The sequence below is a fragment of the Hesperophylax consimilis genome, chromosome 8 (genome assembly GCF_061612785.1).
Source record: "Hesperophylax consimilis isolate HC1 chromosome 8, BYU_Hcon_1.0, whole genome shotgun sequence".
In the NCBI taxonomy this organism is placed as follows: Eukaryota; Metazoa; Arthropoda; class Insecta; order Trichoptera; family Limnephilidae; genus Hesperophylax; species Hesperophylax consimilis.
Window position 1 is genome coordinate 27,687,018 of NC_142843.1, and position 23,053 is coordinate 27,710,070.

The window sequence follows — 23,053 nt, forward strand, 5'->3', positions numbered from 1 at the left end:
GTTTTTACTTTTACTACTAGGTTTCTCCTGAAAAACGAATTATAAAAGCGGAAAAAACTATTTTAAATTCGCTTCTAATTTTATAACGGTTAAATAAAATGGCTTTTTAAAGCTTCATAATAAAAAAAATAATGAAACAAATCACATTGAGAGCAATTAGCATAAAGTAGAGTAGGAAAAAAAGTAGAAGTTGCATCGGTCTAGGTCTTAATACAGGCATCTGTGATCTGTGAAAATTACAAAACGCCAGAGCTCACCTCCCGAAGGTACAATTATTGAATAAGATGAAATATATTTTTTTAAAATTCAATATCTCTTTCTTACGATTTTCTATGTGAAATAAGGGTCGAGTTAAATTAGGTTTATATGCCTTTTTTAAATTTTTTAACACCTTTGATGACTATAATACCTATCACTTTTTCACAAATGTATTGAATTGCAGGACAGTCTTGACAGGGGTTTAGGATCACAGGGGCCTATCAAAAAATATAGTTTTGAGATAAACGCAAATAAAGGTTGGAATGCTCATATACCCAAATGTATGACCAACTGATATGCCCAACAGTGTATCTTAAACGGCTGTATGTACGAGATAGAGCTTCGTGTCACTAATAAATATGATTATGGCATTACCGAAAACAAGTTTTACTCAAAACACCAGTTTTTGTAGTTAGGCCCCTGTGAGCCTAACCCCTCACTGAGATACCAAGTAACCGAAATTTTCAGGTTGTCTCGCACGCAAAAAGTTTCCATGAAATACTAAAAAAATATGATATCAGTGTTTTTAAATGAATGTGGCCAATTTGTCTAGATCCTGTGTTCGCTCCTCTCGTGTGACCTCAGCCGGGTGGCGTGTTTCGATCAGTCCGAGGCCGCTTGCCTCAGCTCCCCGAGGGGATCATCCGAGAGCCGATCAGCCGCGCTGAGGTCGACCTTCCACGCACCAGCCCGGGAAAGGACTTCATCAGGCAATTTTACACGCGTCGTAAATCTACGGAATCATCGTCTAGCCTAGGTGGGAGACTAATAATTTAATGATTAACATTAGTCGGGAGAAATAAATAATATATTAAATGAAAAAACATACTCTGTAATACACCACCTTTCTATTGAATTAATAACTGACTGAGATAAGCGAAAACTGGTTGGCTGTAAGTTATTAATTCATTAAAAAAGTAGTGTATTACAAATCGTGTTTTTCCATTTAATATATAATGTCACATTACGAAGTGTTTGCTTCATCGAAAAAAAAATGACAGGCAGGTATAACTATCTCTCTAGTGCATTTTTTTGCACTTTTTAAACTTACGTTTTTAAAGATAGCGTAAACCATCGTTGGATTTATTTCATGGGTATGTACTCTAAAATCACAAAATTCATAAAAAAAATCCGATTCCACAATTTTATTCCGATTCCACAATTTTATTTTGATTCCACAATTTTATTTCGATTCCACAACTTTATTCCGATTCAACAATTACATTTCGATTTCACAATTTTATTCCGATTCCACAATTTTTTAGATTCTGCTGAAAAATAAGCTTTGACATGAAACAAAGCACATATCCACATATAACGCGATTGGTTGATCAACAATCAAATAGGTACCTACCTAACTGACGCTAATTACAACGTGAAAGCAAGTGTAATTGAACACAGGACCTCAGCCTTGCCGAGGTTTTGCTCTGCCACTGAGCTAAGTCGACCCTGTCCCTTTCGGTCATATTTAACTGTATCATACTTAGAATAAAAAATACCAACATTATATTTATTTAATTAACGCATATTTTATTGACTGCTATCGTAAAGCCCCAGCAAGGCTGAGGTCTTGGGTTCAATTTCTTGATGCGACCGAATCTTTTTAATATATTTTAGTTTCAAATTTTCGTTTGTGTCGCTAATATTGCATACAATGATTACATATTACAATTTGAGGTGTTACTCATTAAGTTATTCCAAAAAAATATTCACTTAAAAATAAGATGCCATATGTTAAGAAAAAGTAGGAATTTTAAGTTTAAAATTAAGTTTTTTTCGCAAAGTTATATTCGAGTGGTGGTCTTTCACCAGGGTCTCGATTCTCGACGGAATCATTCCATTCGATTCGAATGGAATGTCTTTTGACGTTTTGCGATTGTAAGTACCTATGTACCTTCAACGGCACTCAAAAATAAGAATGTCGACCAATGTATGTACTTTCAACGGCGAATGCGAGCAGCCTGGATTGGAGAATCGATACCCTGGGTGAAGGCGAGAGCATTTAGCCCTTGAATCGTAGAATATAAATAATTTAAAGATAAATTCAAATTTTAGACACTATGTGTGGGTAGAGAAATGATTCAACATTGCACAAATGTTTGCACTTATTGATTATTTACCACAAAAAGTAAAGTTGACGAACATTGAACATGCCGGGCTCGTCCGATAAATTGAAAGCTGTAAGAATAACGAGTAAATCAACAACCCGGACGACCGTGAACGTCCACTGGAATAGTTTGTACAGGGTAACTGGTACTTGATACGAAATATTTAAACTTTAAATATTATAGAAATAAGGACAAAACGGAAACAAATAACATTATAAATAGTGAATTAACAAACGGTCAATGCAAAATTTCTATTTTTTGTTTCACTTATTTGTACTCTATCATACCTATATTTTTTAAACTCATATTTTATGTAACCTATATTTTGCTTACACTGATTTTTTGTGTAATCTGTATAACTAAAACAAATAAAGATGTATATTATTATATGTAAAAGCCCTACGGGAGTTTAGATAAAAATAAAATAAATAAAATGCTCAATGAAACCAGTAGATTTTATTTGGTATATGTACCCATTACTTGCTCAGAAAATATAAGCTAAAATAATTGCTTCTGCTAATCTCGGATTTTCTTAATTTTTATCTGAATAACGCACAAGCCCTCGGTCCCAACGCCTCCCAACCGTCTAGTGGAGAGGGGAAGGAGATGGGGGAGTTGAAGGTGGGGATATACCTGGCTATTCAGATCTGGTAAACAAACAATCAGGGCGACACTGACAGTATCTTCCACTTTGGAAAGTGCCACAAATATACTATTTATTATTTCAAATAAGTAAATTAGGAAATAACGCAAATTAATCAAATACAATTTACTCTCGCACGCCGGGATTTGATCCTTCGACCTCAGTATTGCTAGTCGGGAGCCTTACCCCTCGACCACGGAGGCAGTCATTCCCGCGACCTCCGTATTCCCAGTCGAAAATCTTACTCCTCAACCACGGATGCCGTAATTAAAGAAAACATCATCATAATTCTTAAATATAGACCTACTCCCTACAAGGTCTGGGAACTAGTACCTACTTAAAATCACGCCTTGCGCGTTATATAACCAATTAGTCGTATTTTTTTATCCATTTTTACCATCTGGTCGAGAAATTAAAAATGTTCACATGTACTTTTTTGGTTGAATGTGCCCCACCATCACTAGCAAGTCACCTGGAAGCAATTGGTCGATCAAACCATAGATAATCATTAATTATTTTGTATCAATTACCAGTCACCCTGTATAGGTGTAGTGAACAGAAATTATTATTTGTAGATTCAAGAGGATTCTTTATGGTAAAGATATTCCGGGGAGACATCCTGAGAAGTGATCATGTTAAAATTAATTACGAATCTTGTTTTATTCTCGTTTTAGCAGGGGTCTTTTAAGACTTGCAGATTAATCGAATTCAGAAGGATTTTGATTCGTCCATTTAAGTATAAGGAGAATGGAGCTTTTGAAAGAGGTAGACGAATCTCCGAATAAAAATACATTTGTTAATTTTCAGTATTTTCGGTATTTTCGGTTGATTTTTAATTGTAGTCCTTTTCGCCATGGCTTTGCAATATCGATTGCAAAGTTCACTGACCGAAGGAAGAATACTGAATTTCCTGAAATTGCACAAACCAATGTGTATGCAAAAGGACAGAGGGATGGATGTGAATGATTCGTGTTCGGGTTAGAGGAAAGCTAAAATACAGAATTAAAATATGAAACTTTAATATGAAATGAAATATATAAATGAAATATATGAAATAATAAAATATGAAACTTTAATAAAAAATTAAGTCTGCCCCTATTGAAAAGTTCAAGATGTTGTGTAGGAGCCACATCAAGCAAGAAAAGAAATAGTATAATAATAATATTTATATGTAATGACTGATTAATTTGTTACATATAATAATATTTATATGTAACAAATTAATTAGTCATTTGTAAACTTAAATGTACAAATAACTAAAATTAAATCAATAAATAAAACAAATGAAAATTTGAAACAAACGAAAATTTGAAAAAAAATTAATAATGGAAGAAAAGGCGATATAATATCTCATAACATCAAGTTTACAAATTTCCTTACAGTTATTTTGACTCACTTCATATTCCTTTCGCACGCAATTCATAATTTCCACAAAAATTGAACCCGTAATAAATTATTCTCATAGGAGGTCTTGCTTTAGAACCGCAAAGCCAAAGAGATATTAGTTGATTATAACCTTACGACGTGCATCCTTTAACATGCCGTTATATAATTTGACTATTCCATATTGTATTCTCATGTTCGCCTCGACCACGTCCTCGCGGGTACTTCGCCCAACGTGACCACCGAACGTAGTACAAATCGCCCGCTCGGATTGTCTAATTGGTTCAAATGGTATTCCCGACTAATAATGTGGTCATAAGGTCAGATTCACATTGCCAACGTGAGGTGCACTGTACAGGTACAATATACTGTACGGTGCTGTTGCCGAGTCGTGTGTGATCCGCACTCCAAACGCGTAGTCATTTAATACGGATCATTGAATTACACGCGGAGTTTAATCGGATCGGTTAGCCCAAACACGAGGAAGTGAACCTTTGGTGGCTTTGATGCAACAACGGGAATGTTTTCAAAACGATCGTGCTTTGTTTTCTTTTGGAAGACAATCAAATCGGTATGCGGTTGTTTTATGGTTTGAAGACGAGCATATCCTTTTAAAATTCACAACAACCTAGTTATGTTTGGCTTTGCATTCTTCAAGAAATATTTGCATCATTGTTACGATTGTCTTCAATTAACTGGCAGTATGTTTATTAATTTTTGATAATCAAAGCATTCCTAAAGCGAGGTGTAACAAACAAAGCTGTGAGATGTGCAAATTAAAACTCTTTCAAATTAAATGCTACATAATAACTGTTATTAAAAAGACATCAAAGAATAAAGCGACTTTCGAAATATGACGACAGGAAACTAAGCCACGCTCCGAGATCGGGCATATAATTTGAGTAATGTTATCACAACAATTCACCTATAATTTGATGTGTAAATAATTACTATCTAACGAGCGGATATTTCGTTAATCGTAATAAACAAAAACTGTATCACCCACTTCAAGTAGCACGTTCACCTTTGCATGATCGGGTTTTTGACCTGATCGATATTAGGCATGCATTCGTATCTGACGTTTCATAACGTTTTTTCAAGTAATGAAATACAATTTTTGTAAATCATAACCAGACAGTTTTGAAAACTAGACCAGCTAGGTGTTTAGCTTATTTCATAATAAATAATAACATTTTATGTTAGAAAGGCATACAGAAAATATTTACGTTTTATTACGAGTTTTATGCAATGAAAATTGATTACAAAAAGAATGCATAACACGCAGCAGTATTTTCTCGAATGAAAACTGAATGAATAATAATAAACGAGTGGACTAACAATATTCCGTATGGAAGAGCGATTGGAATCTCAACGTTTTCTTATTGAGTAGTTTGACATAAGCCACTCGATGCCAGTGCAGCAATACAGTTACGTGTTTGGATTCCTGTTTTGGTGTATATTGTACCATTAGATGCCGAGGCGATAAGTCAATGCGTTCAGCTTCATATCCATCTCGCGTTCCTCTCGTGTCCGTCTGTCGTGTGGCGTTACGTCACTTCCAGTCACGAGCGAGCAACGCGAATTAGACTGCGAGTGACCAAACAGAGACGTTTTACAAGAGGAGAACAAATGGAATCCACCGAGGAAAAAGATCCAGAACAATCTCAGCAGGAACAACATAATTCAAAATCCTCGGTGTTTTAACTGTCGTTGTGAACTTGGGAAGAAGCCGAAATACGAAATGAAGCTAAAAGATACAAAGCATTAAGCTCGCTATATTGATTATTGAGTAATCGGGATTGGTTCTCATTTCGATCGAGCTGCTCTTCCGAACATTTGATACAGCACAGATGGGTTTCTGTTTCAAGATTCTGTCTCAAACTCCGCATCAACCTGTTTTAACCGGCCACTAACTCAAGTTAATCTTAACACGGCTTAATTGTTAGTCGCACTTTGAACAAACCGATAAACGGACCGTTCGATCAACCGCCTCGAATTTGACGAAAGATCAATCCACGTGAGTTAAATTTCGGCATATAGTGAGCGAGACTCGGCCTAGTGGTGGATCGGGCATCGGACATCGGGCGGACGGCGGGAGGTTCATTAGCATCTGAATGGAACTTAATGGCAGGTATCGGAATAAACTTGAGAGGCGTGTAATTACAATCCAGCGGGTCCGAGGACCGGCGTCTTCCCAGCGAACGGACTCGGAGGCGTCTAACTTTGGGAATATTGTAATTATAAACCAGCGATTCCGAAGTCCGGCGTCTTCCCACCCAACGAAGTCGGAGGGGTCTAACTTTGGGAATATCGTAATTATAAACCAGCGATTCCGAAGTCCAGCGTCTTCCAGCCAACGGACTCGGAGACGTCTAACTTTGGGAATATCGTAATTACAATCCAGCGGATCTGAGGTCCGGCGTCTTCTCAGCTAACCAACTCAGAGGCATCTAGCTTTGGGACCATAGTTATTATTGGCTGCGCCGCCGTGTATTTGTTTGTCTATCTTACTACACGCACTTATGGGTTTTACAAGTCAAATAGCTAAAGGAAAATACTGAAATCATGAGATACTTCAGCAAACATTTCTATATAAATACATGCCTTATGTAAATCTCAACGTCTTTAAGATGTAAAGACGTCAATCTGTAACTTAACTAGGAATTTCGCAATCGGGGAAAAGCTCGCCGTGTAGAATCGACTTCCTCTAAAGCATGAGAAATGAATCAAGTCAGTTATTAGTTACGTTCGATTTAACATAAGAGTTCATAATCGAATCGAGGAATTTATGCGATTGATAGCGACTGTCGTGAGGGGCCCGCCCCCAGCGGCCAGCACCAGCGGTCGCCACGTGAGGCGGCCGAGCACGAGGAATGAACTGGCCGGGGCCGTTTGAAGATCGAATGTGTTTTGCTCGAAGACAGGTCTTGTTCTCGAGTGCGAATTCCGTGATTGATATAAAGACAAAAAAACTTACTGAGTTTCGAAATATCGTGTAGGCGGTATAAATTTTCCGCCGAATTAGACACAAAACATGGCCCAGAAAGATGGAATACGCCCGAAGGCGCGCGATCGCCGCTCTCGATGTCGAGATCGAGAAGATATCCCCCTGACAAGCCGGAATAGCGATTGAATTATTCAAATAGGTATCTAATAAGCCTACACCTCTGCGCCGGGCAGCACAACTTTACTCTAATAATATCATTTATAATTTAATAAATCAAAAGCAACAAATAATACGAGACGCCCACACGGTGCGACGAAAGAAGCACTTAAGCTTACTGGCGGTTGCAAATTTTGTGGAATTTTGAATTCCCAACCTTTCTATTTAATATAATTTTTGTGCAAAAAACATTTAGTTTCACTACTAAGTAGCTAAAATAATCCGCAACTTCGTATCAATTTGACAATAAACCATACCTCTACGATTGAACCATCTACGTATGGTAACTTCTGTTTAGAGAAAATTGATAAATTCCACGGGCTGATGATACGGTTTAATTTCAAAACAGTGAACCGTTACATTCTAGTGAAACCGTTTTGCATTTTCTTCCGATCTGAACAGTATTATGTACTCACTTCGTTACTGTTTGATCAAATTCCGGCCCTACGGCGTCCGTTCTGATTAATGGCTTAATAAAAGTACACTCTCTAACTAGATATTCATAAAAATGTTATTTAAACCGCAATGGCGCAGTTCGTATATTGAAGATAATACCGAAATAAAATAAAAACGCTATGAATAAAAAAATAAATTTACCTGAATACATAAACATCATAAAGATATTGGGTTACATGTATTTTATTTTAGGTAGCCTATTAACGAAACGTTCAATGTCATTAAAACAAAGATTTTAAAGTTGTTATTATCATTGAAACAGAATTTAAAGCTTTTGGTGTTTTTTTTATTGCCAGTTAAACTTTACTAAAGATTTGTACTTGGCACCTGTATAATAATACTTTATCTGTGGTACATATTTGTGGTTCAAATTAATAGCCGACGCTAATAGAAGATGCCGAAGCATTTCACTCTTGAGTCGGGAGGTTGCCGGTTCGATTTCAGCACAAGCGAAAAAAAATGCCAAGGTAAATAATTTAGAGAGGCTGCTATCAATAAAGCATGTAGAGATGTTTACTGCCAAGTTGTACGAATCATACAAGGCTTTCACATAGTAAAGTAAATAAACAAAGATAATTAAAGAAATATTTAGACTTATAAATGGATGCCGCCTCCATTAGTATTTTCTATAGATAACACGTGTCTTCTAAGGGATTGCGATAAAATATTAACAATAATAATATATTATGAACGTTGATAAACTAAGTGTACGCTGCCCTATTGTCAGATTACAAACCGGTTGTTGTGACACCGATCGTGAGAATATCCTTATGACCGAGAGATAAGACAACCCGCTAAATCCTATGTAATCTTATTTGAATTTATGCTAAGCGAATTATGGACAAATCGGCTTAAAATATTAAATAACTTAATACTAACTAACGTAGAAAAAAAACTAGTATTTCATAATTGATTAATAACTCAACTACGAATATTTTTTCTATCACTGATAAAAAGTTATCAATACATCAAGGCTGAGTTTATCTAAAGCTAAGGAAAAACATTAATAAAACATCGTTGGTTAAGAGCGACAAGTTAACAAACAATTTTTCAAATTGAGGTTTTAATAATCAAGCGTTCTTTACAATGTAGGTACTATGTCGTTGGTAAAAATACTCTCACTTCTTCAATATGAAGGTTCGGGTTGAACTGAAACCGGTTAGTTATAAATATATACAATAAAGTGGTATTCAAACACAGTTATTTTATTTTATTTTAATTATTATAATTATGTATACCCACAAAGTGTATACATATATATATACCTACAAGTGAAAAATTATAAAATCACTTTGTGGCCTCATTTTACTTTAAATACAATAAATCATTTAACATCACATAATCAATGGTTTTAAACATTCAAAAAAATGATTTTTTTCGTCAGGATAGACATTTATAATGAAAATCAACTAATTTAAAAATAGATTATCAAGTATTGGCAAATAAGTACCTATGGACAAAAATGGTGATCGGATAAATCATCACATCTTTAAAAAGTCATATAAAGTCATGGAAAGTGATGAAACAAAAACTTTATTAACTGGGTTAAGTTAGGTTATGTTAGGTTAGGTTAAAAAAAAATTTCATCGTTTCTAATGACTTTATATCACTTTTTAAAAGTGTGTTGAATTGTCTCTGTTATATAGTTATCGTGGAAGCGACAAAAATATTTGAATGAGCAGTGATTAATTTGATTTAAAAATATGTCGACCATTTTTGATTACTTTGGTACTGAATTTGGTGGAATTTAATAATCATTTTACCCTTTTTTCCTAATTGATTCATTATAAAGAACACTTGATTATTAAAAACTCAATTTAGAAAAAAATATTAGTTAGCCACTTGTCGCCGTTTACCGAAGCTTTACAAAAAATATTACAGATATATTTATGTACTACTTTGGATTGGTTGAGATGACAATAGAAAATTTATGTAGGATTCGCATCATACATACCTACATTTATATCTTTTCATATATTTATTTATAAATATATATATGTATTTTTTTAATTTTATTTATTTATTGATGTAATAATATTATGTATTTTCATACATTATGTGATAATGTGGGCCTTACTGGGTACTTTGCCCGTGCTGAGGCCACCATTTTATAATTTAATAAAAAGATAATAATAAATTAAATAAATATAAAACTGAGATGAAATAAAATACAGCAATAAAGGAGGCAATGAAAAAATGGCAAATATTATGATGTACGGTTACGTTAGTGAAAAATGTATTGTAAGTGTGTATTACGGATACATGTTTTATTATTTTACGTTATATTTGTTTGTAATATTGCCTTTTTTGTTCTTTAATTAATTTTTAACCTATTTTTTGTTACCTGGTGTCTGTTCAAAGCTTGTATTTACCGTCGGAGTTTTTATGTTTTTTGTAAGCTATCATTGATATTTTATGTTTGTTTAAATTTGTTTTATAATGGTCAAAATGTAATTTAATGGTGTTTTTTTTATGTAAAGTTGGCGTATATCTAGAACGTCAAATACACTTTGTATATTTGTGACGTACAAAAAACTCGTAGGTAAATCAAAAAGGTAAGATTTGCTTTAAAATCACAATAAATGAAAATTTAGGTGCCGAGAAGGTTTTGCTAGTACTCGACCTTTACCAGGGCTGTCGAATATTAATAATTAATAACTTTTAGTTCAAGTTTTAGAAACAATTTTTCCCCTAACCAAAAACAGAGGACCTCTAAGGTGGGGGTTGTTTCGGAGAATTTGAACAATTCATCAAATTTCAAAGTTCATTTTCGGGTTCTGTGAAAGATTTTTCAAGTTCTGTTATTATTTCAGTTCAGTCAAACAACTAGTCTATAATGATATAATAACAGAACTTGAATAGGACTTTCACAGAACCCGAAAATGAACGTTAAAATTTGATGAATTGTTCAATTTCTCCGAAACAACTCGTCCTTAAGTCTGTAATAGACAGGCAATATTTTTAACACCATTAAGAGGTAAAAAATTGTGAGGCGCATAGAATGCCGTTCTTTTGCTATAAATTTGCTATAAAGAATAGTACATTTAAAATAACTAAATTTAAATGATTCCCACTTCAAGGAATTTAAAAATAATAAAAAAATCAAAAAGAAAGTAAAAAAAAACTTACGTGTTCGTCCAAGGAATATGTCAGCTCTCCGTCGTCGTATAAGACAAACCATCTTCTCTGCCATCTCTGTAAAGAAAACAAAATATTATAATTTGTGGCAAATTTGCAATATTATTTAAAATATTCATTAATAGATGATCCTACCAAATGGTGGCGTTTACAGAGTTTTTAATCAGGACAGGCAATACGAAAAATATCAAACTATCGATATAAAATAAAAAAATTCCACAGTCGTGGTATGTTTCCGCTAAGGATGTTTCAGTATATACATTACAAGCCGATTACAAATATAGCGTTCCACATTTTGTTCGAATTTTTTAATTAGTAATGTTGTACGAATTAAGAAAGATACCAATAGATGGCAGCGATTATTAAATTTGAGATGTGTACCAAAAGGCACGGCCTTTTTCCACACTAATACAAATGAGTCGTCACTTGAGTGAGTATTAAAAACACATACACATTTTTGTGCTGAATGAAGACAGCATTTTTTTAATATGACGTGTAGTCGTTTGCATGTTTCGTTTAGGTTCTGCATTTGATACTTTATATTAAAGTGAAATCTTTTGAAAGTGTAGATAAATATATTATGGCAAATCATATTTTTTATAAATTTTAATATTTGTATGCGAGTAAAGTAGTGAAGGCAGGGCTTATGTGCCTATATGTACTGTTATTCTATGCTATTCTTGGTATAGAATAACAGTACATATAGGCACATAAGTACTGTTATTCTACTTATGTGCCTATATGTACTGTTATTCTATGCTATTCTTGGTAGCAGGGGACCAAGAATAACGTTGAGGAATTTTGTAAGACGGGGAGAAAACGAAAACTGACAGATCAAAATTCGTTATGTAAAATGAAAACGAACGAGTTAATAATAATAATAATAAATAATAATAATACCTGGATGACTTTTATAGCGCCGTTTTTGTGCAAAAACACCTCAAGGGCGCTGTACAAACTTGTAATACATTTCTACAGTGTTATTACTTAACTATTTATGGAGAAAATATACAGTTCAATACTTACCTGGTAGGTCACTTGAGATTAACACTTAATTAACATTATCTAATTGTTTATTGGCGAAATTTAGATACAGGGTTTAGGACTTAATTGAAAAATTGAATATAACTGGACTTTCTCTTAGGATTGGTATATTTAATTTAAAGGTACGACAACTTAAAAAGGTAAGTTTTTAGTTTAGACCTGAATTCTGTTGGACTTGTTATGGATATTAGTTCCGGAGGGAGTTTATTCCAAGCCTTCGGCCCAGATACTCCGAAAGCGCGATCACCAAACTTAGTATTTGGCTTGCGCATAGGTTCTATCAGTCTGCCTACAGCTGCTGATGTTGCTGATCTAAGCGTTGACTGCCTCAGACCAGTGTTTTCCGGGAAGCATAGTTCAGAGATGTAGGGTGGGGCCATTTCATTGATGGATTTAATCACCATCCAGCACAGTTTGTACTGGATTCTTTCAGGGCACTTGAGCCAGTGAAGGTTACGAAGGTGTTCTGAAATGTGCGAATATTTTGAAACCCCGGTTATGAGCCGTGCTGCTCCATTAAACACTGATTGAAGTTTGTCAATTTGATATTTTGGAAGGCTGGCATAAATGCCGTTGCAGTAATCGAGACGTGAGACTACGTAAGAGTTGATAAGTAGTTTTTTTGCTTCTGAAGGAAGGTTTCTTCGGACAGACTTGAGTTGTCTTAGGTGAAAAAAACCGGTGCTTACAGTCCTATTTATTTGACTTTTAAACGAAAAGTCTGAATCTAAATTGACACCGAGAAGTTTGACTGTTGTTTTTGGGATGATATCGCTGCCGGAAATAGTAATAGGTGAATTGTCTATGAAATGTTGACGTTTGTTTGTGGCTACCCAGAGGAACTCAGTCTTAGATGGATTGAGCTTCAGCTTGTTTGAAGACATCCAACGAGTTATTGCTTCTAGACATTCAGTTATACGGATCTTGAGACTATTGATTTCATTTGGAGCGCAGTAAAAATAAACTTGCTGATCGTCAGCGTAGCAGTGAGACAAGAGATCAAATGACTCGATTATTTTGGCGATATCATATGTAAAAAGGATGAAGAGAAGTGGACCCAAAACGGATCCCTGGGGTACCCCTGAAGAAAGTGTTGCGAAGTTGGACAATTTATTTCCAACCCTCACGGCTTGTAAGCGATTGGATAAATAGGATACCAGCCAATTTTTCATGTCGGAATTCAAACCAAATGTTTCCTCTAATCTCCTAATGAGGAATTCATGATCAATCGTGTCAAACGCTGCACTCATGTCTAGGAGTGAGATAAGTGATAACTTACCTGACTCTACGGCCAGCGTTATGTCTGATAGCATACGAAGTAGTCCGGTTTCAGTTGAGTGGAACTTTCTGTACGCAGATTGACGTTTTGCGAATAATTTATTTGAATTCAAGTGACTGGTTATTTGTGCGGCAGCAATTTTCTCCAGGATTTTTGAAATAAATGGTAAGTTTGAAACGGGCCGATAATTACCTAAGTTATCGGCGTCTAGATGTGAATTTTTCAGGATTGGTGTAAGTTATGTGTGAGTTATGTACAATAACGATGAAAGTAGGTACTTGTTGTGAAATTCAAACGACTTTGTTTGAATTTCACAATAAGTATAAGTGAAAGAGTACGTAAGCATAAAAAAAGAATTGTATTTGTAAGTAAATACTTTGCAATTTACACTTACTTTGCGGACGGAATGCTTGTTAAGGTCTACACATTAAAACCACCGCCTTCGCTAATTGATTGAACAAACTAAAATTCTGTTACCTCGACCGTCGAAACATTGGAAATCTTAATAAAGACTGGTGGTATTTTATGATAATCAAATAAGTAACTCCTTAAAATATATTTGCTTAGTCCTCTAACCAACAACCGAATACACAAAAAAGAAAGAGACAATAATTACAAGTTATAAAAAACAGTTTTATTCGATACTAGTTGACGTGTACCCGGCGTTGATAGATTTTTCTATACTTTCTATAAATATAATATGCATGTATTTTAAATATAAACTTTCGTAAATGATGGTGAAAACCTTATCAAATTGAGTAGTTTCGAAGAACCAAGCGCACAAACAAACTGACGCGGATAGCAACTTTATTTTAGTATAATAGAGATAAAGATCTAGCTGAGACCCTTGAAACATCAAGGGATAGTCTGAATTATTAAATTATCAGTTCCAATTTTGAAAATGACAATTAAAATAATTTTCTGTTCTAATACAGGGTGTCCGAGGGTAAAGTGCACTAACTTTGGGAAATGATTCTACATGATGGTAGAAAAAAAAAGATGAGTAACATTTTTATAAATTTTATTGTTAATTTTTAAATTTATAAATATTTTTCTACATTTTATAAAAATATAAATATAAAATCTGTTGGACGTAAAAAACACGCGATATTTTTTTCTCTATCTGTAGAGACATACTGGGTCACAGCAACGCGTGCGGAGTACGGCTAGTAGAAGAATATTTATTTTACCATACAAACATTCAACTCAAATAATTAACTTAATTAACTTTACAATGTTGGAATTTCAAAAACCTATTTTTTCTTTTACTTGTAACTATCATGAAAATTACCCTTGAAGTAAACGCACTTACACCCGGACACCATGTATTATATAACATTTTTATTTATTGAACTTTTTTCTTTTTTACATATTACTATAATTTGTTTTGTATTCTCTCGACTTATAGGTAAGTACTTTACCGCTTGTCTGAATTCTTGAAACAATCCGTTCCAATATAGAAAATGTCACTTGAGGATATATAACGCGAATGTGAATGTTAGAAAAAGTAGGGAAGCCCGAGGAAGACATGGCACGATCAAGTGAACCAAATAAGTCGGGCCATGTCAAGAATCAAAATAATAGAAGAGTATGTATGAGACGATGTGTGAATGAAGCAAGTGTTCGAATGAGTCGTCAGAACCAGAATTATGTACAATCACCGACAGACTCACAGTCGAAATTAGTATGTTTGATGATTGGAGATAATAAAAGTATTGGACGGATTACCTACCCGAATATACAATCCATTTAGATACAAATATTCGAATATGCCACTTTTATAGAGAAACAATACGAGAAATAATTAACGTAAAACCTGGAAGTATTCTTGAATGTTTTAAATACGAAACGAGGCGAGTTAGCCGAATAAATATATCCGGGACAAAACGCACCGAGCATATAATGTTGCAATTTTAAACAGTTAACTTTAAACAATTTCGATTTAATTTATATCCAACCGCTACGCTAAGAGAAAACTCACATGAAACATACATCAATACTTAATACAGTTTAGAAAAATACATTAAAAAGAAAATAATAAATAATGACTCCAGAATAAAACCGTTTTAAGATTTTGTATTACACTTTATCGATCGAAAATGAATGTAAATATTTATATTGCGAAAATTGTGCCGTGTGAAGTAGACGTGGGACACAAATATTTATACTTTGTTCGAGTAATTCAAATAGGTCATTGAATTCATTATTATCGAACATGTGTTCAGCCAATTACGTTGTCTGACATAAGTAATTTCGAACAGCTGTTAAAAATGATTCATATCGGTTTATTTTCAAAAACAATATTATTTATGTTTCAGTAAATAATTAAAAAATAAAGTATCGGATGCAAGAAATGAGCGCAAATCTTTAAATGGTATGAAATAAAGTCGCTATCGGCATTTATCTGTTTGTGCGCATAGTTCTTCTAAACTACACAACGTATTTTGATAGGGTTTTCACTATCCTTTAGAGAATCTTTTCCGGAAGGTTTATATATATATAATACATGCATATTATATTTATAGTAAGTAGAGAAAAGTCGATGTTTTGTAATCAAGTCGTAAAAAAATATTTTCGGTCACTTACGTCGCTAACGCTAGCTAAACCTTGTGAGATACATCAAAATAATGTACTACGGAATTTTATATCTTTAAAAGTCCGCGATGACATATATCTATCTAGTAAGGATAACCCCCAGGAACGCCGGGTACACGTCAGCTAGTCACAGAGTAAAGAAGAACACAAGAAATGCAATGTGGGCGTGTTTCGTGATACGAAAGACCATTACGTGCTTAAAAATCAAATGCTAAATGGGCTACAAACAAAAGGTACCTACTAAGTCGTGGCTACAGTGGGTTTCTTTCAAAACAACAAGGACACTTCTAGCTTGTATTATATGTTCAGTGCTGGCAGTGGTGCAAATACAACAGAAACATTAATCACAGGGCTTATAAATGACTTATAACGAATCGTTACAGCAGAAGAGAGATACATTACAAATATATCATTTTACAGCTTTGTTAAGACTTTATTAAGAATTTCGCATGCCTGTAAAAGCTTTTAAGGATCAAGTAACGTGCCTACATTATACCGCTACAATTCTACACACCTACATGTATACCATATAAATAAACCTTTTCTTTTCTTTTCAATACATTGTTACTATGTTTATATGTTATTTAACTGCTACTAACGTAATAAAAAATAACACTTGATCAAAAACTTGCGAACACCTCAGCACACATTCTCCTAGTGTTTAATTATTACTACGTAACAATTTACATACAGTTACTGATTATTTTACACTGTACTACCATGTTTTATATCAGGAACATTTTTGTGTTATTTGCACTCATCATATATGTACCTGTAAACAGTATGTATGAGGACAAATAATAATAAATAAAATAAAAGCTACATTCACTTCAAAAGCTCGACTGTCAATTTCAATGTCAATGGATAATATATATATTCATATTATATAATATGAATTTTGTAAATGCCATTGATAAATAATTGATTATCACCAGAACGAGATGCAAGAGCTGAGTTGTACTTGGAAAGCCCGATTGTCACCAGAAAAAAGATTTTTTAAAAGCTAATCTTCGCTTCGCTACAAACAAAGCAAGTCCTTGAGACAGATCAAGCTCCATCCTTGAAAGAGCATAATCTGGATAGTCGAGGGTATAACCGACCTACATTAGCTTACAACGGAGGAATGTCAGCGCAGGCTCAGGCCGGCCCATATTAGGAGGGAATGCCTCGGGTATACTGGGCAGCATCCACACAGCACAGTGTACAGCGTACAGCCTTCAGTAGGCACTAAGTACCCGCCGAGTCCGTCCTCATGGGATGTCAATGGTTTGAAAAACATCGCGGGCATTCCTGCGTTTAAGGTCAAAAGTATGTGTTCGGTTCAACTCAGCGTTGTGTTTATCTTGTAGTTTCGAAGAATCGATGCATGGTCGGGTTCGCTGTTTATCCAACTAATGCAAGTTCAAACAGATTTAAACAACCCGCTCGTACGAAAACCCGAGTACCTACATTATGCAGACAAGCGTAAACCATCGCACAGTGTCTCCTTGCGCACTGTTCATTGTGCAGAGTGCAGAGTGCACAGTCTGATATTATGGTATACATCACGGTTCTGGCACTCACCCCGCTACTTCCAAGAATATTATCAGTTAACGTACGCCTGTCGAGTTCATCATTTTAAAATTTGTGTTCTAATTGTTTACCGGTACTTGTTTGAGTATTTTATATACGAAAATGTCGAAAACATTTTTTTACACAATCAACAAACTTTAAAGATTACGAAAAAAGATTTTTAATTCATTGATAAACACTGCAAAAACACGAAAACTATATTCCGTAGAAGCAGGTTTATTGAGGTTAGCAAAAAAATATTCTCAGAAGAAGGTGAAGCAAGTTAAAGCACATGAACAAGTTACTTGTTGAACAGGTACAATCGGATTAAAAAGTAACGCTATACATAATATTCGTATGAAGCGAGCATTCAAGATGCGAAGAGAATTATTGTATTCTGATATCTCGGTTTGTGGCTTGTGCAAATGACACGTCTCAATATGCCAGTTTAATCGAACAATCATAATCGCAATAATAGGAGATGATACATCGACGCCAGGTATATTATTAATCACCTTCAAAATATCCATACCTCGGCAGGTGAACGGCCGCAACGTGAGCAGCGAGTTCAATAAGACTTGGGTTACTCAAGTCGAATCTATTCATTGTTGGGATTGACGCAGGCAAATTTACTATAAAAATCTAAAGGTCATTTATATATCACGCTGGGCAAATCAGTTGTTTAGTAATAAATTGAGGATTAGTCACCTGTTTCAACTTTTAGTTTCTGGCGCAACTCCTTTCTTAATAGACCAACGGAAGGGGGAAAGATTCGGGGTTTTATTAGGCACATATTTATCACTCCATCGAATTGTTTTACACGAATAAACAAACATTTTATTTTATCTATAGACGTCAAGATAGGCGATCAAACACCGCGGCAATCACTTGAAGTGGATTTGTGGGGTAATATAATACACGAAGAGAGATAAATGAAAAGTATTAAACTGTCTAACAACTCCAATTAGGTCAAACTAATTGAGCACATGAATCATTCGGTGCCAACGATAAATAAGATAATTGTTTTTTAATCCTATATTTCCTAATTCGATGCCCGCAAATAAACCGTCCAAGGAAAGATAGATACGAGCATTAACATTCGGTTTAAAATATTGCAATATATCTTATGTTGTTCAACGTGTGTTGGCGTGCTTAGTAACAGTGCAAATAAATTACCCAGTGATGTGTATATCATGTAGCCAGGTAAGTGAATCCAGGGGGAATCTCAGTGTGGAGGCTAAGTATAAAGCTTTGATAATATTTACACCTCCAAAGGGATAATGCGTTCGAGCAATGTCTTGAAAATTTCAAGAAACTCAATAAAGAATATACCTACTATTTATTTTGCGAAACTGTTTCAATGAGCAGTATTCACAATAATTTAAATAAATTTTAAGCGATTATAGGACGCACTTGTATTATTAAAACCACAATAATTTTAAAAATACAGATTCTCAATGAATCATCATATTTAGTAGTGAATCCTTCTGAGTAGTGATTTATCCTGTTTTCATAATTTTATAAATGTTACATTAAAAATTATTTCATATTGAAAAAACACCTTACTTACACAATCATGGGTCATAAAATACAATTTAATTTTGAATCAAGCGAATCATCATTTGAATTTATTTGTGCACACCGACAGTGGTTCAAATTGGTTAGAAAATAATATGTTTAAAATGATTCTATTGTACACTCGTATTTAAATTGAATGTACACAAACATTCTCAAGGTAAATAATTACTGACGAAATTGCATTAGATTTAAAAAAAAACGCTTCCCTTATTACCTTCGTAAGTGGTAGCATGCGATTTTTCTTCAGATGTTCAACATATCACTTATGATAATTTACAACCTAGCCTATAATTCAAAAAGGTGCGCTGAACTCTATCGCGTCAAGAAACAACAAACTTAGACAACATTAATGATCGCCAATAATGGATATCAGAAATCGACTAGCAAAGCGTAAAAGTTTAGATTGAGAAGAAGGCATCGAAAGGCCATACGATCGACATTGATATCCTAATGATACAGACATATTCACGAGGCATCGCACGCACCGAGAGCCAAGTTGATTCCGAGATATGGATACGTGATTGCCAGAGTGGGATTAAACTTACGCAAGTACTCATACTGGGCCCGATATTCCGGAAGCATTTGCGAATTTCTTTAAGTCAGTCTATAGCGAACATAGTGAAGAATTTGACTCATACACCCCAGGCGGTTACTCTTCACTAGCTCAAAATGTTGAAATTTTAAGTGTAAATAAAAATGATTACGTAGCTGCAATTAAAAAACTAAAACCAAAAAAATCTGTTGGACCAGATTTTATTAACACAATTGTCCTGAAGGGATATGCAGATCCGTTAATGGTACCGCTTTTACATATCTTTAATATTTCACTTAACTCCGGTAAGTTCCCCGACCGTTGGAAAATCTCAAAGGTCACGCCCTTACACAAAAACGGCGATAAATCATGTGTATCTAATTACAGACCTGTGGCAATTCTTTCAGCACCGGCCAAATTATTTGAACTCGTAATACAAAAACGTATATACTATAAAGTAGAACCTTTTCTCATAAACCAGCAGCATGGGTTTAGAGAGGGCAGGTCTACAACGACCAACTTAATGGTATTTACGGATTACGTCTCAAATATATTGGACAACAACGAACAAGTAGATGTCTCATATAATGATTTTGCGAAAGCTTTTGACAAAGTAGATCACCACATATTACTGAATAAACTTGAAAGCTTCGGCTTCTCATACATGCTGCTTTTGTTCTTTCATAATTATCTGTCTAACAGAAAACAATACGTTGTTTACGGGCAGTTCACATCGAAACTCTACGCCACAAATTCTGGGGTCCCTCAAGGGTCTAATTTAGGACCACTATTATTTTTATTGTTTATTAATGACATAGGGATGTTTATAAGATTTGTAAAATTTTTGTTATTTGCGGATGACATTAAACTATACACCTGTATAACGACAAATGAAGACTCCATTCGTCTACAAATCGATATCGACGGTATAGTAGAGTGGAGTCATCAAAATAAACTTCATTTTAACAGTAGTAAGTGTACAATTATGTGCATTACAAGGGCAAAGCGTACTTTATATTTTAACTATAAAATGTCTGGTACCTCTCTAAAACATATTTCGATAACGAAGGATTTAGGAATCACTTTTGACACGCGTCTGACTTTTCGAACTCATATCGATTCGGTGTGCAACTCTGCAATGCGAATGCTGGGTTTTGTTATATGTAATTCTAAATCTTTTACGAATACGGCAGTCATAAAAATGCTTTATTTTACTCTGGTTCGCAGCATTCTTGAGAGTGGATCGATAATATGGGGACCCGAAGATGCCCTTTACTCAAACGATGTAGAAAAGGTGCAAAAAAAGTTTATGCGATACCTCTACATGCGAGAGTTCGGATATTACCCTTTATTGTATCCCTCTGATTTTCTTGCTGGAATGCTGGGGATAGAACGTCTAGACGTTAGGAGAAATATTGCAATGGTGTTAGTGGCGCACAAGCTGCTAAATGGGCACATTTGCAATCCAGATATTCTGGAACGAATTTCTTTTTATGTCCCTGATAATTTCATCAGAGCTAGACAGCACAGATTATTTATTTTTCCAAGGGGCAGGACCAACCTACCAATGATCATGCCTTTGGGGAGAATAACTACTTTGTTAAATCACATTTCTTCTGTGATTGACATTTTCAATTTGAACCAAAGAGAATTTAAGACGGCAATAAGCATACTATTTAACAAATCTGGTTAATCAGATAGTATTGATGTACTTACCCATGCAAATAAATGTATGTACTTACTTATTATTTATTATAAACTGTAATTTATAAACTGTTATTTGTGAAATGTAAATGGATTATACTGTTTTTCACAATAAATCAATAAAATAACAAAAATAACAAAAGATAAATGTACTTGTATACGATTCTTTTGAAGTGACCCTTTCTCATGGAAAGGCACCGAAGTTGTATTAATCTTCACACATAAACAAATGTTCAATGGGAAGTAAGCAAATATTCATGTGGAAAATATACTAATAGCGTGGGAAGAGAGAGAGAGAGAGACACTTGATTGGTCGAGAGATTTGATAGATTTAACAACTTCCACACAGGTAGGCCCTGAGATTTCATTCATTTCATTTCATTCAACTACCACATACATGCACCTATTTCTCCCTTTCATACACTTGGAAACAAATTCACCTCAAATATCGACATATTTAATATAAGTTTGCCTGTATTCAAGAGATACCTGAATGACATTTTTTGTAGCATATTTAAAGAGCGATTGCGAATATTTTTTTAATTTTCTTGTAGATTATAATATGTTGTGAATATCGTTATTTTATATTATTTGTATGATTTTTTCTTTCTCTTTTTATCTTATATAAATTTAGTTATCTAAACTTTAAAAAACTTCTGTGACTCTGTATCAAGCATTATATCACGTTAAGTACACATATATGTAAAAGACCAGCAGTACGTTTATAATAAATAAATATTTGGCGAAGCTGTGTAAAGGGTTCTTGTCAGGAATGAAAGGGGCGAAGGGAGGACTAAGGCTGACAAATCATTCTGCAGAAGAATGAGTCTTACGATCGACCCGTTCCAATCAAATTGTGTACAAATATTGAGCACGCGTTTGGCGTACCTCTCGGCTGTGCACCGGTGATGAAGGAATAAAAAGAGAGCAACAATCATTAAAATACAGTTAATTATATGTATTTCTCGATTTTCCTGCAACCTTGTTCAAAACTTCTTTAATAAATACGCATACGGTACCTCCACCCACAAGAATGCATTTCAAATTCATGCCTCATCATTTATACAATTTGTAAATAAGGTTTCTTTAATCAGAAGGCCATTAAATCCTACCCACTCGTTTTATTTGCCGATTCAGCTCTGTCATTTTTCGTTCCCAGAGTAATCGTGCGCAGTCTTAATACGGTCGAATATAAGTTATTTAATTTCGCTTCATTAATTACGTTATCGAGCCGCGAGATGGGCGGCGCTCTACCGGCGCTGACTGAGGATGGACCAACAGCGAACATGCCTTTGGTATTTCGTGCAGAGTCCCAAGGTCGGAGGATTCAATTTATAAGTTATATTCTTGTCTTCGTGCAGTGAATGTTCAGCTGGAACATCCGCGTTGATTTATTGCAGCGTGGAAATTGTTTTTAATAGAATAACATCAGAATTCATATGAAGAACTTGAAATTTTTGATAACAAGGAAATAACAATTTCTTAATCACGAGATAATTTTTCTTACGAAACAAGAGATACTGACAGGAAGCTAATGATTGAATGATGAGAATGCAATAGAAACATCACACCATTCCGCCGCAACGGAGCTCCTACATTTATAGGTATTGTTAGGTAGGAC

General features: G+C 34.6%; 1 protein-coding gene across 4 annotated transcripts in view; it reads right to left on the bottom strand.

The window, feature by feature from the left end:
• Positions 1 to 23,053, bottom strand: part of osp (myosin phosphatase Rho interacting protein outspread) — a 394,176-nt gene that overhangs the window by 140,022 nt on the left and 231,101 nt on the right. For all 4 annotated transcript variants that reach the window (XM_089634040.1, XM_089634042.1, XM_089634041.1 and 1 more), the window contains exon 3: positions 11,141 to 11,206. In XM_089634040.1, the coding sequence (XP_089490166.1) occupies positions 11,141 to 11,206 (66 nt within the window). The remainder of the gene's footprint in view (positions 1 to 11,140; positions 11,207 to 23,053) is intronic.